The sequence below is a fragment of the Mustela lutreola genome, chromosome 1, assembly GCF_030435805.1.
Source record: "Mustela lutreola isolate mMusLut2 chromosome 1, mMusLut2.pri, whole genome shotgun sequence".
NCBI classification, from domain to species: Eukaryota; Metazoa; Chordata; class Mammalia; order Carnivora; family Mustelidae; genus Mustela; species Mustela lutreola.
The window spans coordinates 286,782,660-286,804,094 of record NC_081290.1 but is presented as its reverse complement, the minus strand read 5'-3'; the positions used below and the strand labels follow the sequence as shown (position 1 = coordinate 286,804,094).

The window sequence follows — 21,435 nt, the reverse complement described above, 5'->3', positions numbered from 1 at the left end:
GCTGGAGAAGCTGCTGCCGCCTTCCAGCAAGGGGATGCCTGCCCTGCTGTCGCCTTCAACGTGCATGCCCCTTGAAAACTGGGTCCTGGTTGAGTGAAGTTGACTCATTTTGAGATGATCTTTTTCGCTGGTGACCCCTCTGACTCCCCGAGCGATAGGTGTCCCGCTCCCCAAAAGCGCACCATCCCTCCACCGCTGCCTCCCCGTGCGCCACGAGGAGGGAGCCCTCACCGGCACCGGGTCAGAGCTTTCTCTGGCCTGATCCTCCGGGCAAGCCCTACAGAGCAATTCCTGTGCTGCTGGAAGGGCCCCTTCCTCCTCCCTTTCCTGTTTGTGCACGTTGAATGACTACAAGACACCCTTCGTGGAGAGGCACACTCAGCCCCGAACACGAGCTTCCTGCCCTTCTGCTCCGTCTGTGCTCTGGGCCATGAGCAGGAGGGCGGGGCGCTGAGGACCTCATGCACGCACCTGGGGGTCCTCTGAGTACAGCTGGGTGTCGAGATATTCAGACACCCCATGCACTGATGCTTTCCAGAATGTTCTCTCAGGAGCTGAGACGTTGGGGTGGGCGTGCAGAGGAAGTCCCACGTCCCCCACGCTGAGCCCCCCAAGCTCCATCCTGGAGCCCGTGGGGACCCCGTGGCCAGACCCCAGTCTGCCCACTCTGGGTCGCGCTCTGGGGAGCAGGACCCCCTCCCCAACCCGGCATGTGCCCAGAACCAGCTCCCGAGAGTCACTCACCGATGTCTTTGGCTCTGACGGCCACCGGCCTTCGCAGCTCAGTGACGAACTTTTTGGCGTCCAGGCGGATCTCGATGATGTTATTCAGCAGCGCGAACAGCGGGGCCAGGGGGAAGGACGCCACGAATAAGGTGACAAAACCAAACTGGATGACTGCAAGGGGAGAGGGACGGTCAGCGCACCGCACCGCGTGCACCACGGTGGGCCCCGCCCCCCCACGGCGGGTCCCCACGGCGGGCATCACAACTGGACATACGGGGGGGCAGGGTCTGGCTGGCTCCCTGCCCCTGATATGCCCCCGTACCTGCATACGGGGGGACCTGGGAACACTCTTGCCACAACCCCAGGTGACCCCGGGCCAGGAGGGGGCTGTGGGGAGCATCCCAAATTTTGCTCTGGCCCCCAATGTGGGCTCGTGTGTAAGGAGCCTGCAGTCACTGTCTCACGTCTAAGCTCCGACAATCATCAGTGACGGGGAAAAGGCCCCCGTGAGCACGAAAACCCGGCCTTGGTCACCCAGGTGGGGTTGGCAAGGGCCTCGGGTGCAGCCCCAATGCCCGGTGGCTGGGGGTTCCTGGGACCTGGGGGCCTTGACAGTATCACTGAGTGTCCAAGAGCCCCCACTGTCTCCTTCCGTCAGGCCTCGGGGAGCTGGGCGGGGCCCACTGTCCAGGACAGTCTGGCCCCTCTCGGCCCGTCCTCATCACTGGCCCTGGGGCTTGGACCTCGGATGCTGTGGCCGGCACAGAGCCGGGCTCCTGGGCAAGATCAGGGAAAGGCCGCAGCGTGGGGGAGGCTGGCTCAGGAACCGTACAGCCTGTCCCAGGGCTCTCGCGGCCTGCCAGCCGGTGAACAAGGAAGCCGGCAGAGCGTCACCGTGGGCCCGGCAGGCTGAGAGTGGCCATTGTTAGAGCCACCGGTGGGGGGCTCCGCGGGAGCCTCCGTCAGGGACTGGGGCTGCTGGCTTCTCATTCGCCCCATGGGCCTCCACGGGATCCTTCCATGGACAGGCGTGTCTGTAGGCGGCTCTGGCGGGATGGAGGCTTCGGATCAGCTGGGCTGTGGGCTCCAGGTGGGCCGCCGAGCCTGAGGCTGTGGGGTCGTCGCTCCCGAGTGACGCTGCCTGCTGCTGCTTGGACGGCCGAGAAGCAGGAAGGGGAGCAGGAGATGCCTGGGCCCCGCGCCCTCCCCGCTGCCCCCGTCCAGTCTCAGGCACTGTGTGCTCCAGGCACCCAGAAGAGTCGGTCCGCGAGCAGGAGGCCAGCAGTGGCCGTGGCAGAGCATTCTGAGTGGTGGGGTACTACGTGGGTCCCCGGGTGGGCGGCTCCCACCCCAGGAGACCCACCACGCTCGACAGGGACGTGGGATGCAACTTCTAGCCACTGCAGAAATTAAACTCTGGGGGAGCCTCTGTCTGCCTGCCGGCCCCAGGCTGTTCTTCCTGGGGTTTGCCTCCCCACTGGCCTCAGGCAGGCACGGGTGGCCTTGCTCCTGGACCCCTGGGACACTGAGACCCGACAGCCAGGGAAGAAGCAGGCCCACGAGGGTCCACGGCGGCCCACGGGGTGAGGGAGCTGTCTGCCTGCCTGCCTCCGGTTCACCTTGGATTTCGTTCCAAGAGAAAACAGACAAGGTCATCTGAACATGACATTATTTCCAGTTTTTAAAGTCTGAAAATTCTTTTCCTTCTGAGTCAACGCAAGGTGCTTCTTGAATCATCATGGGGACACTGGGTGTGATTTTTACGGACCCACTGGGCCAGCAGGAGAGAGGCCCCTTGGGGCAGGCTATCCCTCAAAACTGGGGTTTGCTCAAGTACTTGGTAGAAATGCAAGGTCCCAGGTCACACCCTGCACAGACCAGGGGTGGGCCCCAAAACTAGCATTTAAAATGTGCTGCCCACGGTGGCTGGGGGCGTACACTTGGGACCCCTCCGCAGGGGCCGTCCTGGCCTCCTTTCCTGGTCTGTTCACTCAGCGAACATGCACTGAGTGCCAGCGATACAGCTCATCTGTTCCGGAGTCAGGGGTTTGGCAGGGGAGAGAACAGAACTTCCATCATTCTGCTGGGAGGCGGAGGTAAAGCTAGAGTGCATGCTGGTGACAAGAACCAGAGCATGGGGAGAGGCAGAGGGTCACAGTGGTGCAGGGGAGGGGCTGCCCTTCTGAACCCAGCAGTCAGGAAGACCCCTCTAGTGGAGGACATCCTGACCACAGCCCTAGAAAAAGGGAGAGGATGAATCATGCAGGTATTAAGGGGAGAGCATTTGACAGGGCATGGCTAGGGCAAAGGCCCTGTGGTAGGCATGAGCTCTGGATGTTTGGGTAACAGCCAGGAGGCCAGTGGGGCTGGAATGGTGGGAGGAGGCGAGGAGAAGGCGCAGGTGGGATTGGGGGGCTCCAGGTGGCTGTGCGAGCTGCGTGTGCCCTCTCTCCCCCTCCCTGGTGCCCCCCGCTGGGAGTTAGGGCCAGCTCTGGGCATCGTCCTGTCCTGGGACACCGCTGCTGGTGCCAGGGCTCCATCCGTGGGTATCTCCTGTGCTCCGGCTCGGTGCCCCCCAAGGACGGGAGCCCCGTGCCACACTCACTCGTCTCCATCTACTCGGGCGTGAGGCCCGCTCCTGCCCCCCGGGGATGGGAGCCCCGCGCCGCACTCACTCATCTCCATGTACTCGGGCGTGAGGCCCGCGAAGGGCTCCAGCGTATAGTCCTCCTCGTAGCGCTGCCTCCGCTTCACATACGGGTCGTGGTCGGGGGGACTCTGGCGTCTCAGCCGCAGGTACCGGATGAACTTCTTCATTTTCCTGAGGGAGACACGGCGGCGTCACTTCAGCTGCGGACCCGGCGACACAGGTGCTGGGGCCCGTCACCCGCAAGCTGGGTCTCCTGTTCTCGGAGCCGGGACCCCTCGGTCAAGGACATCCTGGGCTGTGCACACAACCCCCCCCACGGAGGCGGGGTCAAGGGCCATCGTTTGGTTTTCGACATAAGGAAGCAGGTGCAGGGGGGACCACGGGGTCAGGGGTCCGCGATGCCCACGCAGACGCCATGGGTGGGGGCGGGGAGGGGAGTGCGGAGAATCATCCAGAACGCCCGGATTCCGGCGGGCCGGCTGCCCTGGAGGCACATCGGGACACGCTTCTCGAAGGTCAGGAAGCAGGGCCTCGAGGCGCTCTGGCAGCCAAGCCCAGGGGGCCGGCCCACGAGTCTGAGGGTACCTGTCAGGACCCCTCTCCTTGTCCACCATGGGGTGGCTGTGCCCTGCCTCCCCTCCTGTCCTCACCTCCAACCCCGTCCCCACCCCCGGCACCCTGTCCTGGCCCAGGTCCCACCTCACGTGCCCCCCCGACCACCATGGGAGCCTTCAGGGGACCCCAAGGCCTCCCCCCGACCCCGCTCTGCTCGCACCCGAGGCCGGACGTTACTCACGGGATGCCAATCTCAAACAGATTGTTCTGGATGAGCTGTTTGCCCAGCATGATAATGCTGAGCTGGATACAGAGCTCCATCAGGCAGCCCCCCGGGGCACACTGTGGGACAGAGGGCAGATGTGTCACAGCCACCCCCGCCGTCGTGGACCCCAGAGGGAGGACCGCAGCCCCCCGCAGCGAGGGGAGCTTAGCCCTGCTGCTGTGGGTCACGTGTGTTCTCCACAAATGCAGGTCTCCGTGCTGACCCCCAGAACCACAGAACGTGGCCTTGGTTGGAAAAGGGTCTTCGTGGATGTGACCGAGTTAAGACACGGTCACCCTGGAGCAAGGGGACCCTAAGGCAGTGACCGGGGTCCTTATAAGAAGAGAAAACACAGAGAAATGAAGGCCGTGTGAACACAGAGGCAGAGACTGGAGTGCCCTGGCCAGAAGCAAGGCAGGCCCAGGAGGCCGCAGCCCCCAGATGCCAGGGGTGAGCCCCGAGGAACCTGCCCCTGGCTCTCAGAGGGAGCGCAGCCCTGGCTACTTGATTTGTGACTTCCAGCCTCTAGAACCATACGAATACATTTCTGTTGTAGGCCTCCTGCTCTGTGGTACTTTGTCCCAACGGTCCCCGGAAGCCAGTGCATCTTGTCCACATCTGTCAGGGCTGGGACGAGACTCAGAGAGGGGAGCTCATTGCCAGGGAGTGGGCAGGGCTGGGACTGGATCTAGAGGCTCCTCCTCCCCGCCAAGGCCACTGTCCGGTCCCACGCACTGTGGCCTAGCCACGGGCCCTGCACCGCTGTGGCAGCCTGGGGCCTGTGAGGCTGGTCACCCTTCTGGAACCTAATGTCCCTGTCCTTTGCGGGCTTGCCTTGCCTGAGGCTGGGTGTGGGCAGGCGCAGGATGGGCCAGAAGCTTCACTTGCCCGAGTGATGGGAGCTCAAGGGACGCTGGGTGACCCTCTGGGGCACAGCTGACCCCTCTATGTGCCCGGAACAAAACTTTTTATACTGTTATCACAGATTTCACGTTGGAGAGCCACCGTTTCATTAAAAAAAATAATGCCTTTTGTTTCATTCTAATTTACAAAGACATCTCCCCAATCTCTCCAACCATTTAAAATCTGATACAGTATCATTTATGGAAAGACTGGGATCTTATAATGGGGGAGCACTTCATGGGGTTTTTGCAAACATCTGTTCCTGTGGGTGAGGCTTACATCTGGGGATGTTCAGGGCCTGGCACTCAGGGGCTTGGACCTCTTGTCTGTGCCCCAGGCAGCCAGATCACCCTGTACCTGATGCCCACCCCAATGTTCTCTACCCCATTTCACAAGGTCTTTATCAAAAGACCCACTGATTATCTTCCAGAAAGCTGAATTATGTCAGGCGTTGGAAATGCTGACCAGGTCCCCAGCACCTGATGCCCTATGGCCTCGAAGCCCTGGCTTGGTTTGGGGGAGACTGCTGGAACAAGTCCAGTGGCCAGGGCACTAACCAGACCCATGGTGGCTGCAGTGGCTGAGCAGAAGCCAAAGGTCAGCAGCACTGATTTAGAGGGAGAAAGGTGGGCATTTCTCCATCACAGTAAAAGACTGAAGTTGAGTTCTGTCTCATCCCCTCTAACCCAGCTTAACAAAAAAGAGAAGATCTTACATAAAAAAAGAAAAAAATGAAACAGGTGTCACTCTTTTGGTGACTCCGAAGAGACTTTCCCCTTTTCAGGTAATCCGACATGGACGGGCCCAATAAGATCAGAGCCCCATCCCAGCCGCCGGTCAACGGCAGGGCCCCCCTGCCCTCCCCCACGGGAGGAGGGAGACACTAGTCCAGAAGGTCTGCTTCCCCCGAGTCCGCTGTGTGGACGGACCTGGGAAAGCAGGACGGAGCACAGGCTTACCTCTTCCATCCGGAAGGAACGGAAAATGTACACGTAGTCTCCCGGACGCCCGACGAACCTGCAACGAGCAGGGGCAGTGGGAGGGGAGGGGAGGGGCGGGGCGGGGAGACCCCGAGGCGGGGGCTGCAGCCGGATCGACGTGCCCACGGGATCCTGGCACCTGAGACACGACCTCCGCGGTGTGCTGTGGCCGCGTGTTCCGGGGGCTCCCAAAGCCAGGGATGCGTGACCAGGCAGGACGTCAGCAGGAAGCCAAGAGGGAGGGGGCCGGGGTGGCGGTGGTGTGAGGACAGAGGCAAAGCTGCCCGGCATAGGCAACACCACCTGCCATGGCCTTGTCAGGCTGGGGAGGGGTGGGGACCTCTGAGGGGCTGCTCTGCGGTCACGGATGATCGCAGGGAGCCTGGACCCTTTGGCTGGGCTCTGGGACCCATGATGCTGGGGAAGAAGCCTTTGGAGGAGTTCTGGGATCAGACCTGCTAGCTCTAGGCAGAAAGGGTGATGGGGAGTCTTGGTGGGTGGGCCACAAGCCCCTCCAAGCCTGGAGTGGCTCGGGGGGTCTGGGCACTAGCTTAGAACACCAACTTGGCCGTGGCTGTGTTTTTTTTTAACCCACTTCTGGGGCCCTAATCCCCTCAGTCATCTCGGCCTACTGTGGCAGCAGAGGAAGCTCTCTGCCCAGGGTCTCCGAGGCTCTGAGCCCCCTGTAGGAGCCTCTCCAGGAGCTCAGTGGCCTTAGGAGCCATTCTGAATGCTCTGCCCTGGGCCCGGGGCCTCCACCCTGCAGGGAGATGGTGAGGAGAGCCTCTGGCTGCCCCGGTAGGAACAAGGTGGGGACACGAGCAAGTTTTAGTAACCGCTGTCCCTACCTGCCCTTGAAGAAAGCCACGTAGAAGATGGGGGTGTAGGAATTCACGAACTTCAGCAGGAAAGCCTTGAAGATCAGCCTCTCCTCGAAACTCTTCTCTGTCTTTGGAACCTCTAGAAGGAGGGAGAGGCATGTGGGCAGGTGCTCAGCTCTCACCAGCACAAAGCTCAGAGAGGCTAAGTGACGAGCCCGAGGGCGCACAGCAGGGAGGGGCCGTGGTCGCCCCGGGGAGGCGCACTCACCAATCTTGGTGAGCCAGCGGGCTATGCAGCCGTAGACCTCGTCCAGCAGGATGATGACCACCAGGTTGATGATGACCGCGGTGGCCGTGACCGTGACCCGGATGTTGGACCGCACGGACGGGGAGGAGTTCATGGCCAAGGCGGCGGCTGTGGAGATCCTGTAGATGATGACTCCCAGGACGATGGCAAAGGTCACGGCGATCTGCAGAGGGAGGAGGGCCGGCTTCAACACGGACGGGCTCTGGACCGGCCAGGTGAGTCCGCCGAGCCAGACACTCCCGGGATCTCCGCCGGCACCGGCCATGGGGCTCCACGCCTTCCCTCCTGCCCACTGACCCCAGCAGGGCACCAGGTGGCTGAAACCCAGCTGGCCTGCATTGTGCGAGGCAGGCTGACTCTGGGGGGGAGGGGGTCTCCCCAAAACATGGGTGGTCCTGACCGGGAGGACGACTGTCCCGGAGCTGGGTGGGCGCGGGGTAGGGCCGCGGGCCCTGGGACAGCCTGGGACCCTTCTCTCAACCTCTCCACGAGCCACCCGCACACCTGGCTTCTCGCTCGCCTGGCCAAATCCACTGGTGGACCAGAACATTCCATAAAGCTCGGGCAGGCGGCTGCCTGGGAGGGGGAGTGAGCCCTGCCTAGGCGGGTGAGTTTATTCCGTGTGGAGCAGTCTGTCTGCCTGGGTTTCTCTTACTTTTCCTCAAAGGCCCTAACTCGCTGGAGACAACCTGGTCCTCACGCGGCCCCGCACTGGGGTGTGGATGCAGGCAGATTCTAACCCCGGGACGGGACGCACTGAGGACAGGGATTAGCTATGCCTGGCTGTCACTCCCACCCAAGTCCAGCCGCGGGCCAGGCTCTGGGCTCCTGCTCCCCTCTGTGACCTGTGTCACCTCCTCCCGAGTGGGGTGCGGAGGGCAGGCCCGGTCCTGCTAAGATGTTCCCTCACGGTCCCTGGGATACCCCGCTGGGGTGAGGGCCTGCGCTGTGTCTCGGGGCTCGGCTTGGAAGGGGGCAGACGGCAGCCATCAGAAATCTAGGAATGCTCCTCTTTGAGATGTCGGGTCTGTCCCTCCGCTTCTGCACACGTCTGTGGGTGCCTGACGGTGGCCACACCCCGCTCAGGAAGCCTGGGCAGCCCAGCCACACCCTGACCACACTCCCAGGCTGGCTCCGGGAATGAGGGCTTTCCTTGGAAACCCCCTGGCTCCTGCCAAGGGGCCCCTCCCAGGGGAAGGCACCGCCCCGGCCTCAGAGGCGGCCTTGTGCCAGCGTGTGGAGGGACAGACAGGCGGCTGGCCTGCTGGGTGACTCAGGAAGGAGGGTGTCCCCTGCTTCCTGCCAGAGAGTGTGTGTCCCCACGACAGGCGAGCCCGCCAGCAGTCTTAACCCCTGTGGGCCAGGCCCTCTCCGGACTCAATGAGCCGTGGGGGTCTGGGTTCACCTTGGTGTTCCTGGGACTAGGCATGTGGGGGGGGGCATGGCAGGCTCTCAGACAGGATCTGCTCAATGAATGAAGTTCCTGGGTGGGGGGGGCCGAGCTGTGACTGATTCATCCCTGAAGGAAAACCAAGACCAGCCCCTGCTTCCGGTGAAGTTTGCACAGGGCTGTGGGGCCCTTGGGGCAGAAGGCTTGACCGGCAAGGGGCCTACCGCCTCCAGCCCAGTCGGTGGCACGGGGGCCACACCTGCGGCCTGTTTCCTCATCAGGAGGAGGGGGACACATCGGGATTGTGAGGACTCGAGGAGACGCCCTGCATGGCCCCTGGGCTGCTGGACACGTGCTCGGGCCCTGGTTCATGGCCACCCCAGGCCCTGAGTACCCAGGCCACAGGACTGGGGCACATGCAGGGCTCTAACTTAAAGCTCCGGGCTGGACAAGAGGCCAGTCATTTTTACAGGGACCCTGGGGTCCCTGCAGATGCCTTGGCCCCTTGCCACTTTAGGGGCAGTGGTGGAACCTGGGACGAGAGCCAATGCCATGTTGACACTGGGTTCCGGTCCAGCGGAACACCACACTGTGTCCCCGTGGGCGGCACTGAGCTCTCCCACCGCAGCCTTCCGGAACTTACCATGAAGACAATGGACACCAAGTTGGTGAAGTAGGCTGGGAACCGGTCTCTCCAGGTCAGCTTCACCTTATCCGTCTGCAACACAAAACAATGTCGGGTCACCTGATGGGACCCGTCCTGGCGGAGAGATGCTGTGTGCACGCGCGGGAGTGTGCGTGAACAACTGGACAACAGAAACACTCAGAAACATCTTTATGAAAACACGCCCGCAGGTGACAAGTGAAAGCACCCACTAGTGTCCAAGGAAGGGTGTGGGGTCTCCTCACCTATCACACGATGCCGGGGAACAGCAGCGATACTCGTGTTAGACCACGAGACCCTTCTGTGTCCCCGGCATCCCAGCGCCAAACGCTTTCCTACATCAGCCTGTCGGCCCCGCGTCTGGGGGACGCCTGCGTCCGGCCCCAGCCTCACTTTAAGGCTGTTAGGTCGGAGATGTTTTTCGCCCTCCGCCACCCAAACCATAATAGTTATTTTCCCTGCACGGGGCAAGCTGAAACAGGCCACGAGCATTACAAGTTAAAACGCCGATTGCCGCGTAGCAACGGTGCGCCGTGGTGACACGGGCCCTGCAGGCTCTCGGCTCGGGGACAGCCCGGGCTGGTGGGGCCCTTGGGCAGCAGCTTGTCACTAACCCGTGATCTTTCCAGAACGAATGGAAGTGGATGATTAAAACGGAGAGATGCACGCATTAGGACAGAGAATGTGGACGAGGGCGGGAGCCCGGCGGTCACCTCCCACGGGTGGCATGCGTGTGAGCGGGAAGACGGGGAACCAGGCACGGGCAGCCGTGACAAGCACGCACCACGGGCTCCCCCCCCGCACCCCCTCCACGGACCCACGGAAGCCATGCAGTGACATCACGACACCCGTCGCACGCAGCTCCGTGGGGGTGGCGGGAAGACGAAGCAGCGTGGACGCGGATGTTAAAGAAAGATACAACAGTCAGACTTCGTCGAGGAGAAACCACGACGGACTCGGACGGTCTGCAAACAGTCACGACTCGCGCGGCCCCCGCAAGAGGAAAGTACCAATTTGACCCCCGCCATGGCGGTCTTAACCCTCTGCCTCCATTTGTTTGTTGGCTCCTCTGGAATATGCCGGCGCTTCTGAGGGCGGGTGGAGGGAACAAGAGAGCACGTGGGGTGAAGCGGGACGAGGCCCGCCCCCCCCCCCCCCCGTGTCCCCGCGGGCCCGCCCTCGCTGCGCCGGCGGCCAAGGCCGACGTGGGTCCCGGGCGTCTGGAACCGGTGGGAGAGGGCAGATGCCCGCGTTCTAAAGGAAAGGGTGTGGGGACGGGAGATGGGGCTTTCGGGCGACTGCCCCAGGAACGGCTTTGGGGGGCTCCGAACTGCTCCCCCGGGAGGCGGTCCCTGTGATTGCAAGGGTGTGTATCACGGGACGCCACGCCCGTTCCCCTGTCGCTGAAGGGTGACCTTCCTTCTCTTTGGCGACTGAATCGGGTGCCATTCCCGGGGGGAGGGGAAATTAAAGCCCCAAATTAAAGCTGGGAGCCAAGTGACACAGAGGAAGAGATGAGGGGTGTGGCCTGCCAGGCGCAGGTGTGAAAGGAACCCTGTGCTCTCGTCGCTGGGGACTGCAGCCAAGGGGCGGGTGGCGGAGTCTGGGGGCCGTGCCTGTGCTTGGTCACAGTCTGGACTTGAAAGGACGGACACGTGTCATATGAGAATGACATACTCATCCGGGCTCGTGCTAAGGGGCGCCACCATAAAGAAAAACCACGGGGTGGACGGGTTTATAAGGGGCTGTACGTCCTGACCCGGGCTGGGGGGGGGCGTGCTGCCCTGGACACAGGCTTTAGTGACCCAGGGGCAGGCCGTCGGACTTCGGAGGCTGCAGTTTCCAGAGCAATCGCAACCCCTGGCCGTGTGGATCCAGCAAACCCCGTCCGGGTGCCACGGCGATAGGAACGGTAAACCCAGGGGCTCTCCTGATCAGCGCCAGAGGCTGAGGCGTGCACGGGAGCACGGGCAGGAGCGTCTGCTTCCCATCCTTCAAGGACTGACAAAACCTCCCCCAGCCGCAGGCAGAGGCTGCCGGGGGCCGGGGCGCTCCGTGCTTGTCCCAGGGCATATAAAACCCCCTCGTTAGGAACCTCTAGAGCTCTGACTGCCAGCGTTTAGGCCGTGAACATAAGACAGCTGACTCGAATGAGAGGTTTGGGGGTAAGTCACTTATTATAGAAAGATGGTGATCTTCAGAACATCACAAAACACTTCCCTCTCATTCCCGGATCTCTGAGGGAAACCAGGAGTTGGCCATCTGCTCAGGGATGCTGGGGGCGGGGGGCGGTGGGACAAATCCTCCTGTTTCACAACTTGACATCAAACACAAGGGGTGACGTAAGAAAATGGTGGGTGTCCTGTTGAAAAGTTGCAAACTACCTGGTTTGATGGTGAAATGCTGGCTGACGCTTGGGATACCCTCGGGGTAGCTCGAGGAGGGAGCCCCATGGCAGAGTTGGACAGACTTCAGCCTGTGGACCAGACCTGGCCCCTTATTTGTTTTTATAGATAAAGTTTTATGGGAACACAAGCAGGGCCATTTGTTTACCTGCTGTCTACGGCTGCTCTCAAGCTACAGAAAGAATTGAGTAGTTATGACAGAGGCCTGCAGAGTCAGATATAAATGCTCTGGACCTTGTCCAGGGGGCTGGACCCTGGTCTATACTATTGATGAGGACACGGTGTTTGCTGAGCCCTTGGTCTATATCACTGCATGTGCACAGTGTTTGCTGAGCCCTGGTCTACACTGTTGGCGTGCACACAGTGTCTGCTGAGCCCTGGTCTATACTATTGTATGCACATGGTGTTTGCCGACCCATGGTCTGTACTGCTGTGTGCATACAGTGTTTGCTGAACCCTGGTCTATACTGTTGCGTGCACATGGTGTTTACCAAACCCTGGTCGATACTGTTGTGCGCATACAATGTTTGCCAAACCCTGGCCCACACTGTTGCGTGCACACAGTGTTTGCCAAGCCCCTGGTCTATACTGTTGCGTGCACACGGTGTTTGCTGAGCCTCTGGCCTATACTGTTGGGTGCACATGGTGTTTACCAAATCCTGATCTATACTGTTGTGTGCATACGGTGTTTGCTGAACCCCTGGTCTATACTGCTGGGTGCATACAATGTTTTATTGCTGGGAAAGCCAACTGGCAAGGCCACCATACCTCTTTGTTCTTGGATTCTTTTCTAAGCGATTTTTCCAAAACTCTGGCTTCATATTCAGCTCTGGGATGGTCCTGTGAAAGAAACCAAGTTCAAGAGAAGCCTTGTTAATTGTGTCTGAGACCCTCGGCATGAGCACACACAACAGATTCAGTCCTTACATTGGCCGTGGGCACCCTCCGGGGGCAGTTCGTAGCTGGCTGCTTGTACTATTTCCGTTAGAACTCCCTGTCCGTGGCCCACCCAGGATTCTCTCTCTGGGTGGGAACCCCAGCCCACCGGTGTCCATGACCCGGGGGCGGGTAGTGTGTGTGAGGCTGCCCCCCGCCCTGCCTCCCGCTTTCTCACAGTGAACACCCAGCCGTGAACTGGCCCCTGAGAATGTTCCATCCGCAGCTGTGGGGATCGAAGAGACAGCAGTAAGTGTCAGCGAGCAGGGGCAGACCGGAGGTGCCAGGCCTCGGCGGAGCCCAGAGCAGGTCAGCGAAGGGCACTGGAACAGAAGACCGAGGTACGAGAGGCCCAGCGGTGGGGGAGGAAGCAGAGAGCCCCGCGGTGAGGGGCTGCGGCACAGACAGGCGGGTCAGTGTGTGAGAAGGCCCCTCTCCCAGGGAGACAGGCTGCGGCAAGAGAGAGGAGCGACAAAAGATCCAAACCTTGACAGCCTCCTTCGGGGAACCAGGACGTTAAAAACAAAAACAAAAAGAGTTCATTACTTTGTGTTGTTCTGTCAGAGGCCGCGCCCTCTGGAGACTGGGAAGAAGGCGGACGGACACAGGGATCGAGGCGGATGTGGGGGCTGGGACCAGCTGAAGTCACTCCTGAGCGCGTCACGTTTGTGGCTCGCGGGCTTTGCAGGCCCCACAGGGCGCAATGGGGGAGACCCAGGGAAAGAGCCCGCAGGCCGGCCAACTGGACACGGGCTTCCCTCTGCGCCGGGCCCCAACCCCAGGTCAGACTCCGTGAGGCTTCCCCGGAGTCACCAGCTCCCCAAGGGGGCCCTGGCCAGCCACGGGGGCGGGAGTGTCCCTCGGGGGACTCACTGGAGCCTGCCAGGGACCTGTGCCTGCTGGCTCTGATCACTACCCCAAAACCAAGTTCCTGAGCTGTCAGGGCGAGGAGATGGTGGATGGGTCCCCTGGGGTTGAACAGAGGAGACCGTCCCCCCACCTTGCCCTGGCCATATGGTGGAAAGGACATTCTAAATCTTCTCAAATAATACGATGACTGCTTTCAGTTCTACTCGGATCTTCCTAATAGAAACAGTTACAGGGAAGGTGGCTTAGCCTGGGGGATGCCTGACCCTGACCGGGCCGCGGGGGCAGAGCGCCGAGGTCCATGCACGGCCAGACCCCCGAGGAATGGCCTGGCGGTGGACCAGGGCGGATGCGGCCATTTGTGGAACGGGGTGACAGGACCTGCTGTGGATGAGGGCTGTGTCCGGGGGCGGCGACCCGGGTGACCGGTTCTGGGGCATTCGCACCTGCTGGGCCCTGCTCCAGGCCTACTGACCCTTTAAGGCCCCCTCAAGACCCACCGAGGGAGGACAAGGACACGGAGGCCCAGGGCTTGCTCCAGGTCACATGGCGAGGGTGGGGGCCGTCTGGAATGGGACCCTGCAGCCTGGCCCCCGAGATCTGTCGTCGCCAAGCCGCTGCACGCCTCCTGGCAGACCCTCGTCCCCTCGGCTATGGACGACATTGTCAGGACAGAGCCCACACGCCGCTTCCTGGGCAGACCGGCCCTTCGTCCCAGGAGGGAGCGCGCCATGGGGGGCGTACGAGAGGAACGCGGAAAAAAAAAAATCAGTGGAAGAAATTTCCACGTCTTGATGAAGGTGCCTGAGAGCGCTCTTAAAAAAAAATAAAATAAAATAAAGCACTAGGGGTATCTGACCGGCCCAGTCTGTGGGGTGTGCGGCTCCTGATCTCAGGGTTGGGAGTTCGAGCCCCACACTGGGGGTAGAATTTACTTAAAAAAATAAAAAATAGCCATGTGCTTTATAAAGTTAAGGAGAGGTCGGGGGCGCCCCTGCGGACCCTGCTCCGTGGCCTGGCGGCGCGTGAGAGCCGTGTCTTCCTTATTCCCTGGCACCCCCCGGGCACTCTGGCCGGGGCTGGCGATGCAGGGATGGGGCGGTGGCAAGCTTCTCCTGAGGAGGCCTCAGGCAGGGACCCCCTGCCAGCCCAGTGGCCACTCGCTCCTGAACGCCCCTCTCCGTGGTGCCCAGAGACACGCAGTGCCTGGCTGCCCTCCTTGTAGGAAGGGCCTCGCTCCCACTGCCCCGCCGGGTCCGACTGCAGGCGGAGAGCGGGCTCTGGGGGTCAAGGCTGAGGTCACATTGGGCCCTCGGCCATGAGGGCGGCGGCAGTCCCCTCCCAGACCCTCCAGGCTGTGCCGGACGTGGGGGGTCCACACAGGGAACCCAGGCACATGTCCACAGGAGCTTCGAGATCTAAGACTCCAGGAGACCCCAAAATGGCGCCCCGGCAGCTGCTGGCGACTTAGCCCCAGGGAGAAGGGGCAGGGCCCGGGGAGCGCGGGGACCAGCCTGCTCACCTCCTCCTCCTCGAAGCCCGTGAGGTCCCAGTGGTACCTGAGCCGCATCTGTTTCCGCTTCCAGTGCTCCATGAAGGTGGCGGCTGTGGGTGGGAGAAAGAGCCAAGTCACCCAGGACACAAGAGCACCCTTGTCCCCGGCGCCGTCCAGTCATCCAGGGACCAGTGCGCCAGACCAAGCGCTTCACACCAGTCCACCCGTTCTGCCCTCCTGCGGACCCCACGGGACATGGACATTCACTATCCCATTTTACAGATGAAGAAACTGAGGCCCAGAGACATCAAGTCCCAGCCAAGGTTACTCAGCCAGCCGGCGAGGGGCCAGGCAGGCTGGTCCCAGAGCCCCTGCTCCTAACACCCTGCTCCATCGATCCTGAGGGCCCCCGGTCACAGGTAGGGGTGCTGAGGTCACAAAGGCGGGGCTGGGGAGAGGCGAAGCCAAGGCCGCTCACTCAAGCTTCACATCCCTGCGGACAGTCTGGCTGCTGAGCTGTACTCTTAGCTGCCTTGTTCTACTTCATATTCCCAATGGACTCCACATAGTTCAAACACTGCCTCCTCCAGGAAGCCCTCAATCATCCCTCTCAGTATCGGGAAAACCCAACCCCTCTTGGGACCTCGCTTGCTCACAGTGTCCCCTCTCCCAGTACAGGGGTCCTTCTGGTGCGTGGGGGCGGGGACGCCGCCTCGTCCGTCTGGATTTCCAGCCCACAGCCCAGCATGGACAGGTGCCAGCCGTGCTCGTGGACGAACGAACGGTTCTCGGGAGCGCAGAACCACGGAGATGCCCCGGCCGAGTCTGTGACTATTAATGCTCTGGCAGAGGCCGAGGGTAGGGGTCAGGACGGGTGTGGTCGTATGGTTAATGAGCGCTCAGGGGTCCCAGGGGTAGCTGCCGGCACTGTTGGGACAGCCGCACCTGACCCTCCTTAAACCCCAGTCGTCACGGGAGGAGGAATCGCACGGCTTGTCTGACAAGCAGGGGCTCAAGATGGAACAGAACGAGGTCTGGAGCTCGCCTGGCGGCGGGGTCCGTCGTCAGTGGGGGTGCAGCTTTGGAACAGGCAAGACGCGGGGCTGAGTCTGGCTCGTCTCTGGGCTCGGAGAGTTTCTGTCAGTTTGCCTCCCTCTATGTGAACAGGTGACAACAGGGCCCCCGCGACGGCCAGTTTTGGGCACAGTGGGCACAGCCAGGCATCAGCCGCCTCTCGAGGTCTTTCAAGGGGGCGTGATTCTGCCCTGGGGACTGGCTGCACAGGCCGTGCAGCAGCGCAGAAGACAGGCAGTGGACAGAGAGAGGGTCGGGGATTAGGGACAGCAGGTAGGCCGGTGCAGGCTGCTGGGACACGGACATGCTGGAGCCAGAAACAGCCAGCGTCACGGAGGGGGCGCCTTCCTGGGGGTGTCAGAGCCGTGGGCACGGCAAAGCCTCTGCCAGAGAGGCCGGGAAGCCGGGGTGGGGTGGGGAGAAGTACCCGGCCCTCCCCTCGGCCGCCCTCTGACCTCTCCCTGGCCTTCCCATTGGCAGAGCCTACAGGGAGATGGGGCAGCAAGGGGACAGGGAGGCAACCCCATGGGGTACGAGGTGCACTCAGCAGAGAGACCCTGAGCGGCAGTGCCGTGGGGAGCCCGGCAGCGGGAGCCAGACGCCCGCTGCGAGGGAGCCGGCCTCGAGAGCAGGCCGGGGAGCAGACCCGACTGTGGCTGCACGACCTCCCAAGAAACAGGACACGAGGCAGTTTCCTCCACCTCTTCCCACATGTCCTCCAGCTGCTGCGGAGGGAGCAGGAGGTCCGGCCTGCCTCACACTGACCCGTTCTGGAAGGCGCCTCATGCCTTCTCTGTCCTGGTCTCGCCCACCCGGGTAGCCCCTCCTCTCGGTCCTGGGCCGAGCGAGAGCTGGACCGTGCGGGAGGGTGACTGCAGACACCCAGGGGTTGGCCCGTTTAGCCACGTGTCCCTGCCTCCTGCGTCCTCCACCTGTCCTCCCGCTCGCTGGCTGGCCATCCCCACCTCCGTCTCTCGGGGCCCCTGCCCTCCCGTCACCAGCCCGCGGTGTGCTAATAACGGAGCTACCTCGCAGGGGGCTCGCCTCGGACCGTGCTCTACTCTCGGGATTCACTGACGCCGGGAACCTGACCGTCGCCGCCACGCTATGCGGTAGGACGATTTCCGTTCGTGGATTTACAAGCGACCCAGAGACAGGGAGGGTTAAATGCCCCACCTGAGGCTAAGCAGAGGTTACGGGCAGGACTGGGGTCTGAACCGAATTCTATTGGGCACAGAGTCTACACTGAAGCACTGTACCATCCAGCCTTATGTTAAGGGAGTAATGACCACAGCCGTACTGAGTGCTCTGGTTAGAGCAAACCTGGATTGCCATCGTATGGACGAGTGGAAAGCAAGGCACAGAGAGTCTGACTGCCTGGCCCAAGGTCACACAGCTGGGCAGCCGCTCTTTGACCAAGGCACGCTTGCTTAGAGCACGTGCTGTGAATCTTAAGACAGATACCGGGACATCTCCCAGAGGTATCCCAGCCAAGGACCAAGACTGGAGCCTGGCGGTTGGGTGTGGAGGTGGTACACGGCCAAGCCTCGTTTGGCTTGATTATGTTTAAGAAATAAAAACCTGTTATATAAAGTGAATAATGTTCTGCTTCTTTAAAAACCTAAAGCACTGGGGCCAGAAGGCTGGAGCACAGGAGACCCTCTGTGCGTTCTAGTTCAGGTGCGTCTTCTCCACTTGGCCACAGACCCCACTGCGCCCCACGGCCGGACTCCGCGGCTCTGTTCGCATGCTTTGCTCTGGAGCAAAGGGGTGCAGTCCTGGAGCTCAGGCTTGGCCAGTGAAGCGGAGATGCGGAGGCTCGTGCTGAGCCCAGGGGGCAGGCCCAGTGTCTCAGCTCAACGGGCATCGTGAACCACAGGGCTGGGCAAAGGCAGGGGGACGCTCGGGCATCCGTCCTTCACAACCACGCTCCCGTGCCTGCGCCCTATTCCACCTGCGTGGGTGGTGGTGGGCGCTGCCAGGTTCCCTCCCTTCCCTCAGAGGTCTGGCTCGTGGGTGGCTCCCGCCCCCTCTCTTTCGGCTGCACCCTCTGACCCTCCACGCAGGGGTAACGCACTCCTTCCTATCGGTGCACAAACGGAAGCTCTGAGCGATCAGGGGCCAGCAGACAAGGCCTGGACCCACGCCTTCCGGTGCCAGGACAGGCTGGGGCTGGCATGGTGGCTCCCCCGGCCTGGGGGCAAGCTGTGTGCCGAGCCTGGTCAGCGTACAGAAGAAACGGCCTCGATGACCACACAAGGGGGGCCCAGAGACAAGGCCCGGGTGCCCGAGTCCAGAGCCCCGAGGGCAGCAGAGCACATAGGCAGACACCTACGAGCGAGTCCGGGCGAGAGCAGAAGCAGGTGGCTGAGCCGTAATTCATCTTTCCTCAAACATCTGTCCCAGCGACACAATGCTAGACAAACACATTCTTGTGGGGCAGCCCGGAGGCAGCAGGTGAGCGCAGGACCCTGGGTCGAGCCTGGATCACATCCAGGCGGGAGCTCGGGCACGTGACCACCCGGCCTCTGCAGCCCCCAGTTCCCCGTCCGCACGGGTGGCTGGACGACAGAGCCTGCTGGAGGCCGTCACGAGGCAGCCCACAGCCGCACGTGGGGGCCCACGGGGTGCGTTCCCGGGACCTGGCTCCCGCGGGAGCATCGCCCCAGGTCTGGCCAAGAGGCTGACCATAGGTTCAAGGGCCACATGGGGTGTGGATCCCCCAGAATGTTTCCTGTAGATCCTGAGACAGGAAGCAGCAGACTGTGGGGTACCAAGGGCCGGGGGGCAGGAGGCGGTGGACTGGCAGCCGGCCAGGGTCCAGAAGCACCAACCGCTCCATTGTCTGTCCTACTTCCCTCCATCCACCTCTCGTCTGGTCTCACCTCTGCCGCCCGGAGCCCTGGGGTCAGGCAGGCCTCAGCGGCTCCCTCTGCACCAGCCCAGGGGTGCGCCCACCCTGATAGGCCGCCCCCAAGAGGAGAGACCTGCTCCGACCCTCTGGCTCCCAACAGCCCGAGTGTCCACTCGCCGCACACATCTCCTCCTCCGAGGGGGGACCGGGGGTGCCTCTGCCCAGAGCTGCAGGACCGGCAGGGGCTCTCGGAAGAGATGCGGCTCGGGTACCCTCCTTACGTCCCTCCGAGCGGGCCTCCCTCGCGAGCTGCCCCGGCTGTGGAGCTCCAGCGAGAAGCCCACACTAGCTCCCGCTGCACCCCCACCTGGCTCGGGGTGCTGGGCGGGGCACGCCCCCAGGGGCTTCACCACCCGCCGCGTCTCCTTCAGGTCGGAGCCGCCTTCCCAAGCTCCTGCAGCCGGGCTCAGATCAAACAAACTCCTTTGTTCTGCACGGAACCGACAAGCTGTTAAAACCCCATTATTACGCCATAATTTCAGAAAACTGATCACAGCAAAGAGCTAAATGGGGCCCAAAGCTGCTTTGTGGGACACCTTGTTGGAGGCTTTGAAACGTCACACGTCACAGGCGGGAGCAAGTTGGAGTCTCTGGGGCCGGCGTGTCCGCGCCCGAGGCCAGCGGACCCCATGGGGGGAGGGGACGTGAGGCCCTGTCACTGCGCCCGCGGAAATGTCAGCAGCCGGAGGGCAGGAGAAGAAAGGACACGGGGAAGAAGACGGACCAGTGGGAGAAGGACCCCCCGGAGGGCAGTGAGCAAGTCCCTGAATAAGGGATTGAAAGGAAACCGGCCGTGAGGTCTCTGCTAATTACGCTTGACGTGACTGTGGCGCTGCAGGACCGAGGGGCCGCCCCCTCTGCCTCCGCCCGCCCGGCCGGGGCTGGACCACACGGCCACCTCCCGAGCCCCGCAGGCTCGTTCCTGTGGCTTTTGTCTTGATTGATAATACGCTCCTTTTTTCCTAAAGGGAAGTGCCTCCTGGGAGCAGTTTGGCTTTTTCATTATTTTTTTCCCCAAATGAGAGTGTGTGGACGGAACTCACACTTGACAGACAGGCGCATTGTTGTCCCCCAACCCCATCCCCAGCCGAAGTGAAGCTGGAGGCGGTGGGGGGGCGGCAAGCAGCAGAGGCAGAGCTGCCTCTTTCCCTCCATCCCGGGGGATGGAGTCACGTCTGTCTCTCAAGGACGGGGTGCTGGGAAGGGCCCGCCAAGACCTCTGAGGCTCTCTGCATACAGTAGGTGCTCAATAAAGGGGGAACCGGGCACACTGGCTTCCCGGAGCAGGAGCACAGCATTTGATGGAATCCCTGTGGGCTTGCCCAGCTGAGCGGCGCCTGCCTGCCTGCCCCTATGACCGGCTCCGGGAAACTCTGCTCCCCCAGGAGGCTGCGGAACAGAGCTGGGAACACGTTTGCAGGAAGAGGGGTGACCAGAGCACTCGTGTAGATCTGGGAAGACAGGGCCGGGGCGGGATCCGTCAGGTCAGGGATAGATCCCCCTGCTGTGTATGACCTTGCCCAAGCCACACCCTCTCTGTGCTGCAGTGGAGAGAAACACCCCACCCTCCCTCCAGGGCTACCGGGACAGAGATCACCTAGGCAGGGCTCCAAGCAGGGTCTGGTGCACAGTCAGCCAGCCCTCAGCGCAGGGTTGCAGGGGAGGGAGGTGTGTTTGGGGACAGATGGGGAAGCCGTCCAGGTCAGGAGTAAGAAAGGCCCTTGTGGAGCAGGCACGTCCGCAGGAGCCGGTAACCGTGTGGGCAGACGGAGGGGGGCCCAGCGGCCCAGCAGCGGAGCACAGGGCGGCTGGAGCCAGAGTGCTGAGACTGAGTCTTGCCTTTGCCTGGCAGTTCCGGTGTAAGCTGGGGAAAGTTGCCTCGATTTGCTCATCTGTCAGACGGGCAATAAAGCTGTCCATTCCTGCGGTCACCGGGGGCACGCGTGAGTCATGCACCTACGACACTCAGCACAGTGCCCGGCAGAGCGCAGGGCCCGGCTCGCGGAAGCGGGTGTTCCTCCAGAGCGGGTGAAAGGACACGACCTCCAGAGGCCCCCAAGTACAGGTTTGAGCCCCGGCCTCCGCGGTTCAGGCTGTCGGCACACGTCCGGTAAGCACGTGCTCGCAGAGCCGACGTGAGAGCTGGCACCAGGCATGGCCCCGAGTATGTCACAAGGAACGGTGCACTCGAGGCTCCCAGCACAGCTCCAGGTGGCTTGCGTTATCCCCCCCATTTTATAAATGGGGAACCTGGGGCCCAGAGAGCAGAAGCCACTTGCCTGAGGCCACACAGCCGCTAGGGGACGAGCTAAGAGATCTGAACCTGAGTCCGGCCCAGGACCCAGCGGCTCCGGTGACTGCTTCCCTGCGTCCACCCATCCTGGCACAGAGTCCACCCAGCTGAGTGGAGGCTCAGACCCAAGCGTCCGACCGGCAGTTTGTGCAAGCTGAGCTTCTCCGGGGGCTTGAATGTGCGGCCAGGT

At 62.1% G+C, this 21,435-nt stretch overlaps 1 protein-coding gene across 10 annotated transcripts in view; it reads right to left on the bottom strand.

Moving 5' to 3' along the window:
• The window catches only part of ANO1 (anoctamin 1), a 151,164-nt gene that overhangs the window by 12,651 nt on the left and 117,078 nt on the right, over positions 1–21,435 (bottom strand). For 2 of the 10 annotated variants that reach the window (XM_059150384.1, XM_059150417.1), the window contains 11 exons: positions 14,992–15,074; positions 13,089–13,100; positions 12,435–12,506; positions 10,272–10,349; positions 9,241–9,315; positions 7,169–7,370; positions 6,928–7,039; positions 6,059–6,116; positions 4,173–4,273; positions 3,402–3,547; positions 745–897 (listed from right to left, as the gene is read on the bottom strand). In XM_059150384.1, coding sequence (XP_059006367.1) covers positions 745–897; positions 3,402–3,547; positions 4,173–4,273; positions 6,059–6,116; positions 6,928–7,039; positions 7,169–7,370; positions 9,241–9,315; positions 10,272–10,349; positions 12,435–12,506; positions 13,089–13,100; positions 14,992–15,074 — 1,092 coding nt within the window. Of the gene's footprint in view, positions 1–744; positions 898–3,401; positions 3,548–4,172; positions 4,274–6,058; positions 6,117–6,927; positions 7,040–7,168; positions 7,371–9,240; positions 9,316–10,271; positions 10,350–12,434; positions 12,507–13,088; positions 13,101–14,979; positions 15,075–21,435 lie in introns of all 10 variants that reach the window. The other 8 variants (XM_059150409.1, XM_059150391.1, XM_059150400.1 and 5 more) reach the window with 5 other exon arrangements.